We start from the raw sequence: 22,927 nt of genomic DNA, 5'->3' as shown, positions 1-22,927 counted from the left end.
CTGAATAGTGCTGTTAGTTATATTTTATATGCATATCTCTAGTGGTGGCAAAAGCAACCAAAAAACTAGTAAGAGTTCTGAACTTAAGATGGAATACATGAACACATATTCATGATGTGCTTTTATTATACTAGCTTATCTTCGGTGTAATTCCAGTACCGAAAAATTTACTTTATACCAAGTGAGTCTCTCTCACCTGAGAATATGAACCTGTACTGGGCTGATTCTGAGCCTTCAAATAATTTTAACAGTGAAGAAGTTTTATAACTTATAACTTATAAGTCTGAAACGGGAACAGGACTGGAAAAAACAGAGTAACACTTTATTTGACGGGTTGTGAATAAGACTGTCATGACACTGTCATAAACATGACATAACACCTGTGATGAACATGAGTAAGTTTTCATGAATATTTATGACTGTTGTCATAAAATGTTATTCGGTAAATCATGACACTTTTAATACAAAGTTAAATACAAAGTTAAACTTTAGCTTTAATAACATAAAGCTACATAACAGGACATAAAAACAAAATGAACAAAAATAAATAAATAAATAGAGGGAAGATCTTTCTTCACACACCAGAAATAGTCGATCTGAACAAAACACTTTTCAGACTATCAGATTATGAAACATGGCTTCATGAAAAAGAACAATCTAAGACTGATTTAGGAGTACAGAGTACAGCTGATGCCACAGCAACAACAGAGAGCTATAACAGGGTTAGCACTCAGACCATTAAGGTGACAGAGGGTGTTATTTGTGAGCATAAAGTTTCTCAGATAAGAAAATTATGTATTGTCATGTTTTTTATGTGTCCTCTGCTGGAAGAAAACATTTATTAACATTTTATTAAGTTAAATTTTTTATCAAATTTGCTGCTGCATGTTTCCCCAAGCTAATCTTCTGCAGCAACAACTCGTTTTATTCTGTTTCAGAGAAAAACAACGTTCAGAATTTCATCCTCTATTCCAATCACACGTAGCATTAGCTGAAAGAGACTACCTGTAGACAGACCTTAAAGGTGATATTATCAGAACAAATCAAATAAAACACAAAGTAAAATTTTTAGAAAAAGTGAGACTTCCAGCTGCTTCCATTCACTGCTATTTTCTTTTTACACAAGTGGTGCACGGCTAATTACAACCGTCAAGAAAATTTAACATATTAGGATACAAACACATGGAAAATTCTACCAGCACAATCTGCACTGAACCATTTATGAAAAAAAATTCTTTATTGTGCACCAGAAGAAAACCTTGGAAAAGCGTAAAACCAGATAAATGTGTGAGAAATACTCCAAAGTGCGTCACAATGCAGTTGTTTCACTTTATCTATTTATTCATTTTTCCCCATGAATGGATCATATTTCAAAAACCTTGTCCCCATGAATACTTCACAAACATGACAGAAAACAACTCCCTGTAAACATAACACCATTTCCCTTTAACTAGTCTCTCGTTCAAGCAATTCTCGAATCCTTTTGATGACTTTCAAAATGCATGTGATATCAGTGACACAGCCTTTGCTAAATTATGCAGTTTTTCTTACTTTTTGTTTTTGTTTTCAGCCATTTTGAGTTGTCTGGCCTCACTGTTTGCACCCGTTTCTTGTTCCCCATATATTGCTATACATATTCATGCAATCTGTGCCATGTCACCCCACCAACCAGCGGGGTGTTTTTTTCTGTTGGATTCTCTCTAATTCCTTGCATTGCAACTTTTTTTTTTTAAAGCTAATCAGTTTCTCATTTACACTTTTCTGTTGGGACTCGTACGTTTTAATGGTTTAAGCTTTAACGTAACATTTCGTTTCAGGTTCCTCCCTTTGGAGGGGACGCGCATCTTCGCGTATTTGCAAAAATCCTGATTCTGAGTCACTTTTTACAGCGCATGTTCAGCTTGGCACGCTGATTTCCCAACTTCCTATTATGAGAATGTGCATTAACACTTTAAACATTAAAATGAACACGGAGGGAGACCTCCACATCATATTGGAAAACTGGAATAAGCCGAGCTATATTTAGCTTTGTGTTGTGCTTACCTTTAGACACAACCTTGGGAAAACTTAAAAAACTTAAGACAGTTGCTAAATATTTTACGTGGCCCTTCATCTGTGAGGAGTTTGTACAAATGATTTATAAGTGCTGCACTCTGGGAGTACTTTAGCAATTTGACTTTACTTTCGTGCATCTGCTGATGCACAGTAGGGGCGGGATGAACTGATGCTGAGGAAGCAGAGATATTTCTCATTCAGTGCACTCTTCTTCTAAAAGCAGGTGTTCACTTTATTCATAATGGAGCTGTAGCACCTGGACAGATATTTGGGTGTATTATGCAAGTCGTGGCTTGAACTAAGGTGTGTGCATATTTCCTTATGGCACCGTATCAGGCGTCTTAGCCTCCCTCTGGTATGAAAGTGTTTCATAAATAAAACAATTCTATCAATATATAAATAATTATTAAAATACCAATTTTTTCCCCCCGTTTTTTTTACAAAATGTGTTGTTCCCAACACATTTCATGCCACCCTGTTGATTATGTGCGACATAGCATTTGATGGTTTCTATGACAACGCCCCAATACCTTTGCAGTTTCAGGAGTGCTGCATCCCTCTGGCAAACATCATTTTATTAGATCTATATTTGTGTTTATGAGGCTCGGACTGATATATTGTCTGATTTTAGCAGCAATTTCCATTGCAAGGCTGTCAATGTTCTGCTGATGTAAAAACAAAACAAAACAAAAAAAAAACACAATTTTGAAATTGTGATGTTTCCATTCAATCAAAAAACCCAGTTAAAATCACAGGTGAATATGTTTGATTGTGCAATAAGTCATTGATGCCCACATCATCCAACTACTTGTCTTCTTCTTGGTTAGCAGAGGGGCAATATCCGGTTGATCATGTGACTCAAAGTGTTTCTATTGCAGTTTTACTAAATAAACCAATTTAGATACCGCCGGGGAAAAAACGACTCTTCCTAGCGCCAAAATGTTTTTATCGAAAAACCAGAGTTTATATATATATATAAATTGCAGTGTTTCCATTAAGCGAATTTCTTTTTGAAACGGTCAAACTGCACAATTACAATATAAGGTCAATAGAAACGCAGCTGGTTAAGAAACTTTAAATAATTTTTGTTATGTTACGTCTCTTTGTAACCCCACGCTACATGCCGCTAATCTGATCAAACTCATTTAAAACAAACATCCCATTTAACCAAGCTCGCTTTTTTCCCATTTCACCCGGACCATGCGGGCTGCACCGTTCACCCGCAAACAGCCTCCGCTGCGCCACGTGGACCACATAATCCCCTTGCCTTCTCCAGAGAGCAATTTATCAAGCTTTGTTTGCTTGCAGTGACACGCGGTACCTTCAGCGTGTCAGGTGCGCGTCAGTGCACGCGTGCGGCGGCGGCGCGCGGCGGACTGTGTAAACAGTGGAGCCTCGGCGGGCGGCATGCCACGTCTGATAAGGGCCCCCGCTGACAAAAGCGAGTGGATGCTGTGTGTCACGGCAGGTCGGGGAGCCGCAGCTCTGCTGCGGCGCCGCTTAATGTAGATTCCATCAGAGTAAAGGAGTCACGCCGCTGTTACGCAACGTGCTGCCAGCTGAACGCGCAGGTGCGCTTCACGTTCCGTCCGCAGCCCAAATGTTCATGAACGAGTCATTTAATTTTAATTTAATTATGAGGGACAGAAAGGTAGTTGGAAAAAAGAAGAGGGGGGGAGGGGGGAGGGGGGGGGGGACATGCTACCCATGTATGTATGACGGATTCGGCTGCACATGTTCGCCCACACAAGCAACACACACACACACACACACACACACACACAAGTGTTTGCTGGACGAGATGTCCCTCGGCACCTTGTGACTTCACATTAACTGTGTGTGACGGGGGGTATGTGTGTGTGGGGGGGGGGGGGGGAGGGAGGTGCGTGTGTGTGTGTGTGTGTGTGTGCGTGTGTGTGTGTGTGTGTGTGTGTGTGTTTATGTAGATGACATCACTCTGCATCGGCACTGAGCCAGACAGGATTTCTCTTGGTCCTGCGCGGTTCGTCTGGCTGGGGGAGCGGGCCGCTCGGAGCTCGGTTTGAACCGAGCGATGATGACTAATGATGGCACACAAACAAAACAGGGCCACAGCAGAACTACAGCAGCCCCGGCACTGGAGCGTGGTTTCCCAACAGCTTTCCGAAGCCCTCCTGAAGGCTTCACGCTGATCGTTACGAGATGCCGCACAAATGTGGCATTAGCCGGCTACGTATTCAGCAATGAACTACACACTGGAGATGGAATAAAAAAGATTTGTTTTGCCATTTCTGTGTATAATTTGAAAAAACAAAAACAAAGCAAAACCGTGCATCCCATTTTCACTGATATGACCAGACTAGAATACATTCTCCATACTCTGCTGTGTCCCAGTTTAAATGCGCTGATCTGTCTCCACCAACTTCGTCTCTAAACATAGAAGTGCTTATTTACTTTTATCCATCCTGGCGCCAAAGCTGAATTCTCCACAACAGATTCTCACATTCTCACCCTCTTATAACCCTGAAGATATTTCCTCAGCTTCAGCAGTCGACTCCACGATTAGTGGATGGAGAATAGAAATTGCCTTACTTTCTTAAGCAAATCGCTTCTTCTACAGACACATTGCAACGTGACATCCCGCCCCCAAGATCGATGACTATCTTTGGCATTAGCTTTCAAGTTGCCAACATGAGGCACTAAATCTTAAAAGTACAAATAGTCAACACTATGACAACAAAATAGCGAGGTCTGAGGGTATCACATTTCACAGGTTAGAAAAGGGTTTATAAAAATATATACAGTATATATATAGCAAGGGAGAGGAGATTAGCTCAGTTAGGCTAGCTTGACTTTGACAACCTTAACATGTAGATGTGCTGTGGAATTCAGTGTTTCAGATCAGTTTGAAAAAAAGGACCACATACCAACTCTCTGACAGGTCATCAGTAGAGCAGGTGTTTACATTAACTAATCAACCACTGCAGTGTTCAGACGGTCACTTATTAATATTCGCAAAATAAAAATCAAACCTGAAAAAAAAAAATGGGACTGAATATTCTGTTTTTTTGGGGAGCATTTTTTTGGTGTTGAATCCTGACACGCTAATGGAGCTGTTATCAGTCAGTTGCTATGGCAATGGATCAGCATAGTGTAGTTGACACAGAGTGAGGAAAAAAATAGAAGTTGTTTTGAGTTTTTCTGCATTACTCTCCCTTTGCTTTTGCACACTGCAGTAAATTAATAATAGATACACCGCCGGGTTTCATTTTATTAACAGAATTATTTTACCACCAGATTAAATGTCCCGAACGTCAGTGGCCGGCGGACATCTCTTACTGGAATATTAAGACAGGTGATAACCTGAGTTATAGAATCAATTACCTATAGAATCAATGTTTCTCTGCACCTCTACGACAATCCAATCCCAACCATACTTTTAGCTTTAAGGGATTGCAAAATGAGAGTGCAGACTTTATTGTCATTTTCACAATAAATGAAAAATGCTGCCAATGACACAAATAAATGACACAACAAGTATTTGGCCATCGCTTGCTGTTGTGTTGCTTCGTGGTTTTACAGCCCAACTCTCTGTAGCACGTAATGTGTTTACGCAGTTTTTACAGATACTCAATTTTCTGTTTTTATGGTTACGTCCCACAAAACGTCTCCTGTTTATTGTGTAGACGGTTTAATAACCAGAGGCTGCAAAAACACTGCTGGTTTATGTTCTGTAGTAAAACTGGGGCAGTAATAAATAGAATAATATAAGGATCACCTGGGAGATAAAAATATCATTCTTCTCCTGATAGCACCTTGTAGCTCCGCAGAACAGAAACTAATTTCTCATAGCAATAGGACAGACTTACAGATTCTGCAGCAGATGATAAATTTTGCCGGACGATAAATTGTTTCAGTAATTATTGCGATAAACGATAATTTTTCAACAAGCAATATGTTGATAATATAATAATATTGATAACATTAACGTCCCATTGCCAATTTCACTTACACGTCTCTGTAAATGACAATAAAATAAGTCTAGTCTAAATATTGATGATGGTATAAAAATGCAAGTTTGCTCTCTCAAAGACGAATAAAGTTTAATTTTGTAAAGAACACTTAACGCCGGAACTGGGAGATATCTAAAGTATACGACAACCAAAAACAATGACTAAAATGGAAATAAAAAATAAAAAACTACAACGTAACTATAAATAAAATGTATTATGAAATGTCTATGACCAAAATTGTCCTTCAAAAAATATTCATCATTAGAATGGAAATGATTTGAGTTTATTTCATTTATCATGTGGCTAATTGCTCATTGCAACAGACTTTTTGTTTTGTTTTGATAGATGTCTATAAATATCTGGTTCCAAATGAGAAAATTTTTTTATTACCTGCTTAAGAAGAAATATTTATAGTCTAGTGAAATAAAGTGAATATAGCTCTATCCTTCCTTTATTTCTTTTGAAGGGATTTTCCTTCATTTTATTTTTTAAATTAGTCTGATCCAATTTAGCACACTTGATTAGAGAACCATCCAGCCACGGGGCTTCCACTGGCTTCAGTGAGCAACACAAGAATAATAATAATGATTAAAAAAAAGAAGAAAAAAGACCTCTTATCTCACTGCCAGTCACTAGATAAGAGTTAACAGGATTTTGCAGACTTGGAGAGAGGATGCAAAGCGTTGTTGTGGCTTTTGTGCGCGGAGGGAGTGGGATGGTTTGTGTTTGTGTTGAGCTCGGTGCTGTCTGCCTGTCTGGAAGTCCTGAAGGCACTGGAACCCTTCTGCAGAGATAAGAGAGGTGGGAGTAATGCGGAAGCTACAGCAAAAGCTACTTCCCGACCTCAGGACGGCGTCAGAGGGCGGCGGGAGGCAAGAGGAAGCGCTGGTCCTGTGATAAGGAATGTGAGAGGTGAGAGAGCCTACAGGAAGCCTGCGCAGCGTGAACATCTCACAAATGTGTGTAAATACGAGTTATTTGTGCAATATTTTGGAACAATTTTCTCGTTTTTGAATGTGATATATGCAGTATATGCGTCAAAACCCCCGCAAGGACACACACACACTATCAGTCCCTATCACTTTACTGCTTGTCAGGGATTCTGGCAGTCTGATGGCAAATAATACAGGCCTAATCAAAGCCTGAAAAGAATGGTGGTCAAAATAGTCGATATCTCGATCTAATCGATTCTGAGAAAATAAATTATTCAAAGATACTCATTTCTGTCAAAATCAATCCAAACAGACCAATTGAAATTTGTCTAAATTGTCAAACTTCTTTTGGCCCCAATACTGTAATAACAGCTCCAGTATGTACATTTTATAAAGAATAAACCAGGAAGTGTCATTTTTAAACATATTTCTATAAACAAGAGCTGAATTCTGACCCACTTGATTGGCTTTTACTAAATTAAGAAGGCTAAAATGTTGTTGACTTGCTCGTTACTAGAAAGAAGCCAGTGCCTTTAAAAATGTTGCTGCTCTACTGAACAAAGTATCGAGTATTATTCTTAGCATCTGTATCACATCTGAAATTTCAGCATCAAGACAATCCCACAACCAAGTAATTTTTACGTTTAATAAAGTCAGATTTAGATTTACAAAACTAATCTGATCTTTGAAAATGTAGTTTTGTATTATTCTACCACTATTATTATATTAATTGAAAATAGACTCAAAACAACATTATAGTTTATCGCAATATCTTCTCAAGCAATGTGTCGTCTAGCAAAATTTGTTGTTGACAGGCCTACCTGAGAGATGCATTATGTTTCTTTTGCTTCATCTTTAATGTGTCGCGTTTACAGTTTGTCCAACTGTAAACTTGAAAAACTTCAGTAAAGTTTGAGCTCTGTGATATTATAACAAACTACAGGCAGAATTAGACGTGGTTTCTCTGTCTCTACTTTTTCTCCAATAGCAAAAAGCTGACCACTGCAAATGACGGAGAGTCTGATTCCACGTGCTTTTTTTTCATAAGTTCTGACATTCAAACATGCACAAGATCAAACAGATAGCTAACTCTCTTTGACCTTCGGCGCAACCTCCTGCAGCTTGTAAGCAACGTGGGTCCTTACGACAGCCCAAGATCCTAACAAAGGAGTTTTCCGTATTTCACGAGCCGCAGTGTGGCAGTCCAACTCTGTGTGAGGAAGCTGGTTTCATTAAGGAGGTTGGGGTTATGTTTTTGCAGAACGATTTGACGTAAATGCATGTGTCAGATGTGGATAGTGTGAATCATCGTGTTGCTGATCAGCAACCTGAGCCTAATGAATTAATTACCAAACCATTTAACTGCATGTCAGTCAGAATCACATTACTGATGCTATAATTTCACACTGACTAGTTTGCAAGCCTGTTTGAAGTTTCTGACAGTAATGTTAAGTCTTGTTATTTAATCCATAAATGTAAGTAACAGCAGATTAGTGTTGGATGCAACAATGCCGTCATGATCCAGCATGAAAACTTCACTTTGAATGCATCACACAAATATCCATTGTTGTTGCGCAACACTCCCCCCCCCCTCCTTTCTGTCTCTACTCTCTCACTCTCATACTTCCTCTTCTGAGAGGGGAGATGTGCTACCAGCTCTCCTTCTAACGGGCTAATTGAGTTTCCTAAATCTGCTGGGATTTACCCTGTCCAGAACTGAAGTAAACTCTGTTTAAGCTGGTTTCGAGAAACGATTCGCCTGGTTATCTGACGGCCTACATCCAGGTGTCCCACCCTTCTTCCCTCTGTGAATTAGCCAGACTGAGCAGCCTACAGCCAACTAGTTTCACAGAGCACACCTGTTAACGGTCGCTCGTTCTCTATTTTACAACTTGCATTTGTTATTGAACCAGGTAGGTTTTAGTGACTCGGGCGAGTCCCAAGGGTGTTGTTTTACATATGGGCTACCAGCAACCTAAAAACATTTTCCACTTTTTCCTCTCCAGAATCAAACATCACAGCTATTTTACAACCATCAAAGAACTTTAAGGTGACTCATTAACTGAATGTCCACAACATCTTTAGATTTTCTTTATGCTAAATATTTTATTAGTAAGGCATTTTTGCAAGGGTCAGTACAGCTTCATTCAGTAGCAGAAATAATCAAATAAGTAAATCAATCATCTAGTCTATCTTTCCCTACTGCTGATACTGAGAACTAAAAAAGGGAACCTTTGAGAGAGACGGACGGAGTTTGGTGTTTCGAACCCCAGACCTGGCTTGATGATGAAGAAGGTGCTGCAGCAGGAGGAAGATGTTGATCGGCGAAGGCAGGGATCTCTGTAGGTCTGATGAGCTTCTTCTCCGCATGGATGGTGAGGTCACACGGGACTTGGTGCTGGCAGGAAAAAAGGCACCAGTTCTTCTTCTTTGTCTTTGCCTTCATCTTTGTCTTTGGGGTCTGAACCCAGCCGATGAGAGAAGTGTGATTCGAAGCCACAGATTGTGGGCCTGACGGGTTGGTCCCCATGCATGCACAGGACAGTCTTCGGCTCTGTGGCCCCGGCTCTTCTTCAGCTGCAGAGTTCTTTGTCCATCTCGATCTTGGCTCGAAGCTGCCCGGAGGATCCAACGAACGGTTCCTCTTTTGCACCCACCTTTTATAGGGTTTATCCACCCCCCTGGTGCGCCTGCTGTCTGCTTAGACAGATGATCTCATATCCATCACTGTCTTACAGACATTTCCTGATGTCTGAGCTAATGTCTCAGGGTTGCTCAACCTCCTGTGTCCATTGCCTGCACAACCTTTTCTCTAAATAAGGCGTTGATCATCTCTGCTCTCCTGTTAGTTCCCCTTTTTCCCTTATCCTTTCACCTTTCACCTACCATCTACCTCCAACATATCAGTGATGTTTAATTACAGTTACACCTTTTTACACCATTTCAAGTTCAATGTCAAAATCACATTTATATCACATTTATTTTCTTTAGCTTCTCTGATTTAGCATTCATTTATGATTTTATAACCATAACTTATATCACATTTATTTTCTTCAGCTTCTCTGATCTATCATTCATTTATGATTTTATAACCATAACTTATTAATTATACTTATTATAATCTTAATGTGAGTTATTACAGATGTTTTTCTGAAAAGAAACCAAGAATAATCCATGATTCTAATTATTTAATACCAAAGTTACAGTTACTTGTTTTTCTTGTAAGTGTTCCCACAAATGTAAGTGTAAGTATTATTACAAGTAAACCAATATTAATATAAGTATTTTACTTTGAATCTTATGAAATTACTAATAATGTTTAGATTTCATTCTTTAAAACTTTCATGCTTTAAACTAAGAAATAGTCTCAGCTATTTTTATAAATCTGCAGGCTGGAAACTTACTTCCTCTTTTTCCAGGAAACCTGCTTTTCCTGTTTAATGAATCTTTCTGACTGACTATGATTTCTTATGATTAGATAGAAAAAAGTAGAATTAAAGCAAAGTTTGTATGAGACAAAAACAACACACACAACCAGATTTATTTTATTGACACTTAAGTCTACTGCTGGGCCTTGATGTCACTTGAGTGATTCATTTTAAAGATAACTTTATTTATTATTACTGTTAAACTAACTTTATTGACACTTAAGTCTACTGTTGGGCCTTGATGTCACTTGAGTGATTCATTTTAAAGATAACTTTATTTATTATTACTGTTAAACTAACTTTATTGACACTTAAGTCTACTGTTGGGCCTTGATGTCACTTGAGTGATTCATTTTAAAGATAACTTTATTTATTATTACTGTTAAACTAAAATCTCCAGCATGGGGAAGTGGGATGAGCTCGGATTTTCTTGACACCATATATTTGCTTTCATTTTCTGTCTCCACTCTGGGGCGTACAGCCAATGAGAGCCAAGTAAATGCAAAATGGAGCTCCTGGATTGGAAGGCAGTCAGTTCCCATTTTATAAGCTAAAATATATTTTCCCCAAATATAGCATACTATTTGAGCATATGAGCCTTAGTTTGTGATGCTCAATGTAAATTAGTAAGAAAAAAATCAATCAACAGTAACTCACAACAAACATCTGAAATCATTATTTCAGCTTATTCCGATCCCAACATGAGCGTGAGAAGACCGTACACCCATGTCTCCACAAATCATCACAAAGCTCTAATTTACAGAAACAGCTGTAGCTTTAACTAAATTAGATACATTTGTTTTTTGCTTCTTTTTAATAGGCCAATAGGATTACAGCATGAGACTCTCCACCTGGCCAAACACAGATTAGCTGATCCCGTGTTAACATTGAACTCGGTGTCTAATCAGAAACCAGACAGACTGAAAATGCAGCCAATACATCAAACCTATTCATTTCACCGCTCTCACTTCATGAACCTATCCAGTTTTTTTTTTTTTTTCTTAAATAATGTTGATTTCATTGTTGTAGCTCCAGGTATGTTGAATAGCAATCAATAAAGTCAGCGTGCCAAAATTAAAGCTCGACCTTCATTTAAAACGGACAACAACAAAAAATTAGGAGAATGTATTAAAAGCACGCAGTACAAAAAGCTTCCAATAAAAATGAAAGTCACAGACCGAAGGGGGGAGGGGGGGCACGAAACGGCGGCGAGGCTTATTTCCACCACGCGAGCATCAGAAATGACCTGCTTTTGCGTAGCAGGTTCCATTCGAGTGGTGAGCTCTGGGAGACTCGGCGCTGACCCTCGGCGCTCAAGGCAGTCAATTAAAATTGTATGATCAACTGTGTCAAATGCTGCACTTAGGCCTAAAAGGATTCAAGACTGAGCAATCTTGTTCATCTGCTGTAAAGACATAGTAATTTGTTACTTTCATAAGGGCTTTTGTAAATGCCCATTCCATTGTTTGTGCTGTTTGTGGGTTGCTACCCATGGTGCCCACTGGGGGCGCTATGGGTTGGTTCACTCTGAGTTGGTGCCTTCATTTGAGGTGGAGAATGAGAGGAAGTGTTGCTAGTCGGTCAGAGCTTTGGGCGGGAATATCCCACGGATAGGAGGAGGAGGATGTTCTTCATCTTTGTGACTCTGGGTTAGCGCACTTTCTTCAGAGAAGGCTAGAGGCAGCACTGCACGGACTTTGCCGCCGTGGACTTTGCAGCCCTTGGACAGCGGAGCGAGGTACATGCTTAGAACAGCATTAGTTTGTGAAGTTAGCGGGGTTTTTTTTTATGTAATGTATTCATGTTTTGTGTCTTTTCCTTTAGTTTTCACGGTGTATTTGGAGCACGGTGTATTTCAGTGCTATTCAGCAAACTTGGCTGTGAAAGAAGCAAATACAAAGCTACTACACCCGTCGAAGCTCTCTGTGTTTTCTTGGGTCTGAGGGACTGCTACAGTGAAAACTCGTCGCTGAGTGAAAGACGGTTCCATGTTAGACGAGTGCAACCCACGTGTCAGTCGAGCGAGGCCTACACCAGCCTAAAGAGATTCTACTCCTGTCAAGAATCATTGAGACTTCATCACAGCTCTTCATATTGGACTGTGACTCGGTTATTCATAGAGGTTCAGGTATTTTACTCAAAAAGGACTTTGAAAAAAAAAGCAGATCAAATTACCTGCACAGTAATTAAGAGTTTAAAGTCTTAACTGCAGTCGTAGTTTAATGTCTTGAAGCTACGGTGGGTGTGCATTAAGTAAATGCTATTTCTTAAATTGCATGGTTTGGTTTTCCTCTAAATAATTTGCAGTACATCAGCAGTATTTACAGTCATATTTGTTATATGTGTGGATGTTAAATTGTTCACCTCCATGGTTCAAATGTCTGATCTGAGTAACACTTATTCAAATTTAAGTCCAGACATTACTACAAAGCGCAAACACACACATTAAAGGAACAAAATGTTGTACCCTGCTGAAGAACCCGACAACGTAGAACAGCAAGAGGTGAGATCCAGCAATCATGAAAGACGCCTAACTGAAAAGGGCAAAGAAATGCATGAACAGGACGCAAAGAAACATGAACGAGGATTTAACAGAGCATATGATTCTTGGAAGGAGTCAGCTATAGAAATTAGAACAAAACTGAAGGCTTTCTGCTCACCTGAAGATTTAAACAGTGCCAGCCATGACATAAGGGACAAGCATACGGCTGTACAACAACATTATGAACCCATTCGCCGCAACCAAAACATGACCCCAAACGTAGTAAAAAGGATGGATGCCTGTACTGTGCTTACAACTGACATTTGTGAGGTTATTGCAAAACGACAAGAAAATGTTGATCAGCCTTTTAATGATCGTCTTGAAAAGGAAAGAGTAAGGTTGATGCTAAACAAAAATGACTATGGCTCTGTGTTTGGAGATACAAAAACTGAAACATCGTTCCCAGACGGTTCAGTTGCACGCTCAAAGACAGATTCTTCATGCAGTCGTGAAGCAGAAGCTGAATTTGCAGCTAAAGTAGAACAAGCAAAGGCTATGCAAGAAATACTTGCACAGCAAGCTAAGGTCAACCAAATGGAAAATGAATGGAAGTTGAAGGAAAATGAAGCACTGGCAAAGTTAAAACAAGAAGAAGTGGAAACAAAGGCAAGGCTTGAGCAAGAAAAAATCAAACTACAGCATTTAAAGGCAGAAAGTGAAGTAAAAGTAGCAGCAGCACGTGTAAAAGCCTTAAGCACTTTAAATGATGTTGAAAGCTGTGACCTAGCATCCTGCCGCAACTTTGAGAATGCTTTAAATGACTCTGTCAGTGTACCACAGCCATCTTTAAATCCATTGGCCTTGCCGTTTAAGCATCACTACTCTGGTGCGGAACGAGGAGAACTTAGCTTAGCTGAAGTTCTAGCAAACTCCCTTACCTTAAACCGACTTCCTGTACCAGAGCCAGCTATCTTTAGTGGTGACCCTCTAAAGTTTGTTGACTGGAAAGTATCCTTTATGGCGCTAATTGGCAACAAACCCTTACCTGCTTGTGAGAAAATATTGTATCTAAAGAGTTATATTGCAGGTGAAGCTCGAAAGGCGGTAGAGGGATATTTTTATCGCAACACTGAAGAAGCATACCAGGGCATCTGGAATGTCCTGCAAGAAAGGTATGGCAGCCCATTCATTGTCCAAAGAGCATTTAGAAACAAGCTTACAAAATGGCCCGAAATAGCTGCTAACGATCCTTTAGCACTGAGAGAGTTTGCAGACTTTCTTCAGAGCTGTGCATAGGCTATTCCCCAAGTCAAGGGCCTAGAAATCCTGAATGATTGTGAGGAAAATCACAAGCTTCTCAAAAAACTGCCTGACTGGATAATACAGAGATGGAGTCGCATTGTTGTGGACGAGCTAGACAAACATCAGGAGTACCCCAGCTTTGTTCACTTCACACAGTTCTTACAAAAGGAAGCTAAAGTTGCTTGTCACCCTGTCGCCTCACCATTCCTAATGAGTGACAAAACAGAGGAGAGACACATTAAAAGAGCAAAAGCACTAACTACAACTGTCCAGACAAAGTCTCCCTTCCCCACAGTGGTCGCTCCTAAACCTAAACCACCTTGTTTGTTTTGCAAAGACAAATTGCATGGTGTAGCTAAGTGTCCTACATTTTCAGCAAAAACCAGTGATGAAAAGAAAGTTTTCATTCGTGAAAATCACCTCTGCTTCGGATGTTTAAGAAAAGGCCATGTAACTAAAGAATGCAAAGGACGTCACTCCTGCAGTAAGTGTGGCCGACGTCACCCCACCTGTCTCCACACAGAGGGAGTAAAGGAACCCAAAGAAAGGAGAACTGAGGACTCTGTTCCCCCAGCTGAGAATGCAAACAAGGAAGTGCATAAAGTCATGACCCATGTACTTACGAGAAAAACATCTGCAACATCAAGCATAGTACCAGTTTTTGTGTCAGCAGCATCAGAGCCACAGAAAGAAATACTCACGTATGCCCTGCTTGACACCCAAAGTGACTCTTCCTTCATTTTAGGAGACTTGGCCTCTGAGCTGAATGTGGATAAGCAACCAGTGCAGTTAAAGCTCAGCACAATGACCTCTGTTGACACAGTTGTAGCAAGCAGACTTGCTAGCAACTTAAAGGTGCGTAGCTTTGACTCTGATTCTCACGTCAAAATAAAACAAGCCTACTCTCGTGACTTTATCCCAGTTGACAAGTCCCATATTCCCTCTAGAGAAACTACACTTCAGTGGCCACACCTTAAAGACCTAGCCAACCAGCTACAGCCACTACAAAATTGTGAAGTGGGCTTGCTAATCGGTTATGACTGTCCATCAGCACTAGCTCCCCTAGAAATAGTCACAGGACAATTGAACGAACCTTTTGCACAAAGAACCATTCTTGGTTGGAGTGTCATTGGGTCTGGTAATCCCCACTTAGACAGAGAGGGAAATCAGAGTTATGTGCACCGCATCAATGTCAAACAAATGCCCACACCCTCAGCTGCTGACGTGCTTAGAGTCTTAGAGTCAGACTTCAATGAGAGAAACTATGAGGATAAATATGTATCCCAGGACGATGTTCGTTTTTTACAAATCCTCAGTGACACAATAAAGCAGAGAGAAGATGGACACTATCAGATGCCCCTTCCCTTCAAGGATAGTAAGCCACCAACCCTTCCCAACAATAAGAGGCTAGCCACAGTCCGACTGCAACACCTAAAGAAAAGGCTAAAGGCTGACAAACAGTATCATGAGCATTACAAAGCCTTTATGAAAGACATTATCAGTAGTGGTGATGCAGAACTAGCCCCTCCTGTGACAGATGATGAGATCGCTTGGTATATCCCACACCATGGGGTGTACCACCCCAAAAAGCCAACGAAGTTAAGAGTCGTCTTTGACTGTTCTGCTAAGTTTCTTGGCGTCTCACTGAACGATACTCTTCTCACAGGTCCTGATATGATTAACTCACTGGTGGGGGTACTCTGTCGTTTCAGAAGGGAGAATGTAGCCATCATCTGCGACATCGAACGAATGTTCCATCAGTTCTTCGTCTGCCCAGAGATGCGTAACTACTTACGATTTCTGTGGTGGCCGGATGGACAATTAGAAGTAGAGCCCAAAGAGTACAGAATGGCAGTGCATTTGTTCGGTGCTGGATCTTCCCCCGGATGTGCTAATTTTGGTCTTAAGTACCTGGCACAACAGCACAGATCTGACTACCCGAAAGCATCCAACTTTGTTGAAAGGAGTTTCTATGTAGACGATGGGTTGACAAGTGTTCCATCAGTCAAAGAGGCTCGAGAGCTCATAAATGAAACACAAGCCCTTTGCAAACTTGCAGGTTTACATCTGCACAAGTTTAATTCCAACGAAAGTGATGCTCTCTCTCATCTTCCACCTTCAGAAAGAGCCACTACAACAGAGTCACTCGACCTCAAACCTGATACTACACCTGAAGGTCATGTGCTTGGAATCAGTGGTCAGTTAAAAATGACACCTTCAGCTTCAGTGTAAATACAAAGGACCAGCCTCCTACTCGCCGGAGCCTACTGTGAGTTATCTCATCTTTATATGACCCACTGGGCTTTGTAGCTCCCTTCACTTTGAGTGGCAAAGGTATCCTACAGGAGCTCTGCCGTAGAGGTACCGAATGGGATGACCCCATTCCTGACAACCTGCGCTCACGGTGGGAGGACTGGAAAATTGGTTTGGAAAAACTTAAATCAGTCATAGTACCCAGATGTTTCCATCCACCTGAACTAAAAGACATTGTTAAAGTGGAACTGCATCACTTCTCTGATGCCAGTAACATAGGCTATGGAGCATGTTCCTACATTAGGTTCATAAGTGATGACAGCAAAGTGCACTGTAGTCTGGTTATAGCTAAAGCTAGAGTCGCACCTACCAAAGTTATAAGCATACCACGACTAGAACTGTCAGCCGCAGTCACCTCAGCTAAGATGAGCTTTATGCTAAGATCAGAGCTCGAGATTAACATTGATGAGGAGTTCTTTTGGACTGACTCCCAAGTAGTCTTGGCATATATCAACAATGAGGCACGAAGATTCCATGTCTTTGTCGCAAATCGTGTCCAGTTGATTAGGGAAATTACAGATCCCAAACAGTGGCACTACATTGACACAGCTCAGAATCCAGCAGACCATGCCTCTAGAGGCCTTAGTGCATCAGAGATTATGACAACCTGCTGGCTATCTGGCCCAAAGTTTCTGTGGGAACAAGAGATTTCCTACTCAGCTGCCCACTCAGCTGAACTATTGGTAGGTGATCCAGAAGTTAAAGCAGTCAAAACCTTTACAACTCAAACAAGCGAACAAGACACCGTCCTCAGACGCTTCGAAAGGTTCTCTAGCTGGTCAATGCTCCTTAAAGTAGTGGCAAGAATAAAAAGACTGAGACCAAACATAACCCAATATGGCAGTGTTGTAACTGCGGATGAACGCAAAGGAGCCGCTGACACAATAATAAAACTCCTCCAGCAGCAATCCTTTTTTCAAGAGCTGAGAGTGTTGAAGGCAAAAGATAGTCTCCCAAGTTCAAGCCCTCTCTTTCAACTGGATCCCGTTGTAGATCAGGGTCTTCTCCGGGTTGGAGGAAGACTAAAACAGTCAACACTCTGCCAAGGTTTGAAACACCCTATTATCCTCCCAAAAGACCATCACATTACAAACCTGATCATATCTCACTTTCATTCAAAGATTTGTCATCAAGGCCGAAGCCAGACGCTCATGGAGATCAGAGCAAATGGGTTTTGGGTGATTGGTGGGAGCAAAGAAGTTGCAAAGCTAATAAGCAGATGTGTTCAATGTCGAAAGCTTCGACGGCCTCTTGAGGAACAACGCATGTCGGAGCTACCGAAGGAACGAGTTGAGGTCTCAGATCCTTTCACCTACAGTGGAATGGATTGTTTCGGTCCATTCACCACCAAGCAAGGTCGCAAGGAGCAAAAGAGGTATGGACTCCTCTTTACCTGCCTTTCCTCACGCGCAGTTCACATTGAAATGCTAGAGAATCTGTCTACAGACTCTTTCATTAACGGCCTAAGATGCTTTATCAGCTTAAGAGGAGCTGTCTGTAAGCTGTACTGCGACCAAGGTACAAATTTCGTTGGGGCCAAAAATGAGCTAAAAGAGGCTCTCAAGGAATGTGATAGAAATACCTTGGAGGCTTTCCTTGCAGATAAGCAGTGCGAATTCATATTCAACGCCCCATCTGCCAGCCACGCCGGAGGTGTGTGGGAACGACAGATTCGAACCATCCGCAGTGTTCTCAATGCTACCATTACTCAATCACAAGGCAGGCTGGATGACGCTTCTCTAAGAACACTGTTTTATGAGGCAATGTCTATAATCAATGGCCGACCACTAAGCGTTGATGGAATCAATGACCCTAAATCACCTGAACCTCTAACTCCAAACCATCTCATATTAATGAAATCAAAGGTTGCACTGCCCCCTCCTGGAAAGTTTGTGAAGGAGGACTTGTATGCAAGAAAAAGATGGCGCAGAGTGCAATATCTAACAGAACAGTTTTGGAGTAGGTGGAAAGTGGAGTACCTTCTGAACATATCTACAAGACAAAAATGGCATCTGCCTCGTCGCAACCTTGAGGTCAATGACATTGTCATCGTAAAGGAAGACATACTTCCCAGAAGTCAGTGGCAACTGGGTCGAGTTGTTGAAGCACCACAAGAGGACGACGGCTTGGTGCGCAGAGTCAAGCTTCAAGTTGGTGATCGAAATTCAATAAAGAAGCAGGGTACAACACACAAACCTCACATTATTGAGAGACCTGTTCAAAAACTTGTAGTTCTTTTAGAAAGTCGCTAACTGACATTCATTAGTCTCACATCAGACATTATATTGCTGAAGGTTAAAGTGTGACATTAACTGTATTCTGTTTGTTGGCTACTTCTTTAATGTCCATTTGTCATGCTTAAAATCATGTATGAATCGTTAACGTGTTCTCATCATACATGATTTGGTGGGAGTGTAAATGCCCATTCCATTGTTTGTGCTGTTTGTGGGTTGCTACCCATGGTGCCCACTGGGGGCGCTATGGGTTGGTTCACTCTGAGTTGGTGCCTTCATTTGAGGTGGAGAATGAGAGGAAGTGTTGCTAGTCGGTCAGAGCTTTGGGCGGGAATATCCCACGGATAGGAGGAGGAGGATGTTCTTCATCTTTGTGACTCTGGGTTAGCGCACTTTCTTCAGAGAAGGCTAGAGGCAGCACTGCACGGACTTTGCCGCCGTGGACTTTGCAGCCCTTGGACAGCGGAGCGAGGTACATGCTTAGAACAGCATTAGTTTGTGAAGTTAGCGGGTTTTTTTTTTATGTAATGTATTCATGTTTTGTGTCTTTTCCTTTAGTTTTCACGGTGTATTTGGAGCACGGTGTATTTCAGTGCTATTCAGCAAACTTGGCTGTGAAAGAAGCAAATACAAAGCTACTACACCCGTCGAAGCTCTCTGTGTTTTCTTGGGTCTGAGGGACTGCTACAGCTTTTTATGCACTTCTTAGCACCACGGAATGTGAGCGGGCTTTAAAAGAGGAGGAAGAAGACAAAATAACGTAAATATAAGTAACAGTTCAAATGACAGGTGTGTCTTAAAGTACACTTCATTACATAGAAACAGCTGGAAATAGATTCAAATTGTAGCAAAACATGTGCTATTATGTCCAGCCTTGTGTCTTGACTTTTCCTTTAAATGAAAGTAGAGGTTATAAGCGGCAGAAAAACATTTCTTTTATTTAGGGGAGTGAAGGCTTACAACTCTCATGCCTGCGAACTATGAATATTTCAGTCGCAGCTCGACTTTGCTAAACACAAAGCAGCACTTTCATCCATGGCTTTGCAAATACCCCCCCCCCACACACACACACACGCAAACATGTACACACCGACACGTATTAGTCGAGTGTTAACTCACAGGTCAAAACGAAGATTCTGCCTCTCCTCGAAGAAGTAGTCCATGATGAATTTGCGGACAAAGTCGGGATTGAGGGTGTTGTCTATGACTTCTGTCCTGCCAAACTGAAAAACAAATCAACCAATTAGCTTTTACTATTGTTTTAGTGCTCGACAGATTATTATTGTCACTGTAACATAATGTGCATTGTTGTAAATAGAGAAAACAACATAATTTACCAAGTTTAAAGCAGTATAAATAAAAAAATATATATGAAAGGATAGGTGAATAAATATATATTTTTTAAAATCCATGAATATTAGGGCCAGGACTTTAACATGACCGGAACCTTTGTATTTGCGAGTTTCTGGTACCAGTGTAAATCTGACACAAGCGACACCTGCAAACAACACATGCACAACCAGTGTTCATTTTTGCTTAACCCCCCCCAAACAATCTGACAGGACATGGGAAATGACTATTTTTGGTACAAATTGTGCTAAAAGGAGTTAGACTGTTCAAGTGAGGCAAAACTATTCAAGCCTAAAATATCCAACCATGGTGTTGGGAGGGGTACTGGTGCCTAAAATATCATCTCCATGATATCAATAGATTTTACTGACAATTAATTGGCTAAAAAAATGTTAGTCACTTTCTGGAGATAATTCATTTAACAACTTAAACCTTTTTGATCACATATTAGAAATATAAAGAAAATGAAAATAAACAAATATTTCAATTCCTTTTTTTTAAAAAAAAAAAGAAAAAACATTTCATAACCTAAACTGCAACAACATTGCCTTTATTTTAGTGAATTCTGGATCATTTGTAGCAAAGGATGCATCTGCAACAAAAAAAAAAAAAAAAGCTTTTAACATTGACATGTGAAAACCTCAGGCCCTTCTGCTTGACTTAACACCAAACAGTGTTGGATTAATCTTCGTTTTTCTTTGCTTTTTTATTTTTTTTTTGCTTAACTTTTTTTGTTGTCCAATTAATAGTTGGACAACAAAAGGTGCGTAATAGGACATTTTTTGTTGTTTACAAAATTTGACCTAGGTAAAGCTAAAATCAAAAAAAAATCTTAAATGTAAACTATATATACAGTATATCCTTGGTACAGTTTTGGGTTCTTTCAACAAATGGTCGTTTTCTCCAGTTTGCAATTAATCAATTACTAATTTAGTTGACAATTATTTAAATTAATCAATGAATTGTGGTTAATCGATTAATCATGATCAATTGATTAATCATGGTTAATCAATTAATCATGAATGATCACGATTAATCGTTTCAGCCCTACCAGCTTTCAAAAATCTTTCTACTGCTACAGCACACGGCCTAGCGAGCCGTTCCCCAACCGTCTCACTTTGTACTCACCTCTCTCCATTCTCTGTTGGCGATCCCTTGAGTGTACAGAACACAAACTGTCGGGAAGGAAACAAAGGAGGGCAGAGAAAAGGAGAGGGTTAGATTCAACTGAGAGCATTTAACAGCAGAGAAGCAACACTCTGAGGTCAGCCAAGAGGGAGTTCTTTATCCACATCCTGACGTGACAGAATCTTGTCCTAATTAAATCCAGATGGAACTCTACCTCACAGCACAGTGATATTTCACGGAGTTGGGGGGTGGAGGGGTGGGGAGTGAAGGACAGTATTCTGGTGGGACTACTTGACGTTTGTAGGACTCCGTGAGTGTTTCCTGAGGATGGACCATGAGAGAGAACAGAGCCAGGCAATCAGCTGTCACTAATGTGACATTTCATTTGCATTCAAGCAGCCTTTACGGTATTCACAAACACGAGTCCTGTGTCAGCCAGCATTAAGTCAGAAAATCCAGTCATACGATACACTTTTACATGTGTTACCTGGCAAAATGCTTCCAGGAGGAGAGCCTGGCTGGAAAAAACTGAGACAAAGAACTCCTATTTTACTTAAAACCCTATATCACTCTTCTTTCCTGTTGATCTTTTACATTTTTTTCATTTCATGTTTGTTTCATTTCTCCCACTGACAAGCATGACTAATGCAGACTCTACAGATGTTATGGTGAGATTATGAGGCAAAATAAAGGGAACATGTCAGTTTGGAAATAATGCAGTTCTATAGAATAGCAGCCAATTCCGCTCGATTCTCATCTCCCTTTGGTGTTCCGTTTGGACTTCATTCCATTGACTTTGTTGACTCTGGTTGAATTTACACCAGACCAATCAGAACAGAAGGAGAAGTTGTGACCGCTGAACGACGTTTTAGAGTCGTAGTCTGCCTGCAGTTTTAGCAATAGCAGTGGAAAAGTGAACGAAGCCTTTCAGTCCATGTTGGCTTCCACATATTGAATCAACATCTTGTTCAGCTCAACACTTTTTTTTACAGTGCACAAAAAGCTCTTTTTTTTTTTTCTTTAACATTTTATTATCCTCTCCAGGGTGTACACTGCCTCTAGCCCCATGACTGTTGAATATAGGCACCGGATACAAGGATAAGCAGGCAGACAGTGGGTGGAGGGAGTTTATTTTGTAAGTATTAAGAATATTTTTGATGTCTGAATAGAAGTCAAAACTAGGCTTGGGCATTTGTTATGCCTGCTGTCAATCACGAGATACAAGTAATAAACTTCTTATAAATTTTGATTTGTCGTTGCCACAATATATTCCAAATTATTTTCAAAACCCAACAAAACTGTCCATGTTGGCAGAATTGCTACCATTTTCTCCACTGTTTCTTTCAATGGAAGCATCAATACATTTGAAAATATGATTACTGCACTTACTGTGTGCAGTTTTATCATCATCACACTAGTACACAAGGCATTGTGATAAAAATTTCAGTCCATATTGCTCACTCCTAGTCAAAAACTTAAAGGTCATAGACGGCATTATTAAAACGTGATAATTAGGGATGCACAATATATCGGAACCAACATTTGTATCTGCCGATAATCGTCAATTTTGACCATATCGGTATTGGCTCGATAAAAAAAACTGTACCAATATTAACAGACAATATTTATTTCCAAATGTCTCTTTTTTCTTTTTCAAGGTGTCAAAATGGTAGTGAATATATATTATACATATGATGAATATCGATTACTA

General features: G+C 40.4%; 2 protein-coding genes across 3 annotated transcripts in view; one reads left to right on the top strand and one right to left on the bottom strand.

The window, feature by feature from the left end:
- LOC114159897 (copine-8-like) overlaps window positions 1-22,927 on the bottom strand; it is a 98,291-nt gene that overhangs the window by 55,149 nt on the left and 20,215 nt on the right. Inside the window, exons 3-4 of the mRNA XM_028042151.1 lie at window positions 21,217-21,263; window positions 19,858-19,961 (exon numbers count right to left, since the gene is read on the bottom strand). Coding sequence (XP_027897952.1) covers window positions 19,858-19,961; window positions 21,217-21,263 — 151 coding nt within the window. The remainder of the gene's footprint in view (window positions 1-19,857; window positions 19,962-21,216; window positions 21,264-22,927) is intronic.
- On the top strand, window positions 13,726-19,390 carry LOC114159884 (uncharacterized). 2 transcript variants are annotated; one of them, XM_028042131.1, is made up of 2 exons: window positions 13,726-19,210; window positions 19,297-19,390. In XM_028042131.1, exon 1 carries the CDS (start codon window positions 14,402-14,404, stop codon window positions 16,421-16,423), a length of 2,022 nt encoding a protein of 673 aa, XP_027897932.1. In that variant the 5' UTR covers window positions 13,726-14,401; the 3' UTR covers window positions 16,424-19,210; window positions 19,297-19,390. The 2 variants fall into 2 exon arrangements, with proteins under 2 accessions (XP_027897932.1, XP_027897941.1); XM_028042140.1 differs by having other exon boundaries at window positions 13,728-19,210.

Source organism: Xiphophorus couchianus, chromosome 2 (genome assembly GCF_001444195.1).
Source record: "Xiphophorus couchianus chromosome 2, X_couchianus-1.0, whole genome shotgun sequence".
NCBI classification, from domain to species: Eukaryota; Metazoa; Chordata; class Actinopteri; order Cyprinodontiformes; family Poeciliidae; genus Xiphophorus; species Xiphophorus couchianus.
Note: the sequence above shows the minus strand (reverse complement) of the source record. Positions and strands in the feature narration are given on the sequence as shown.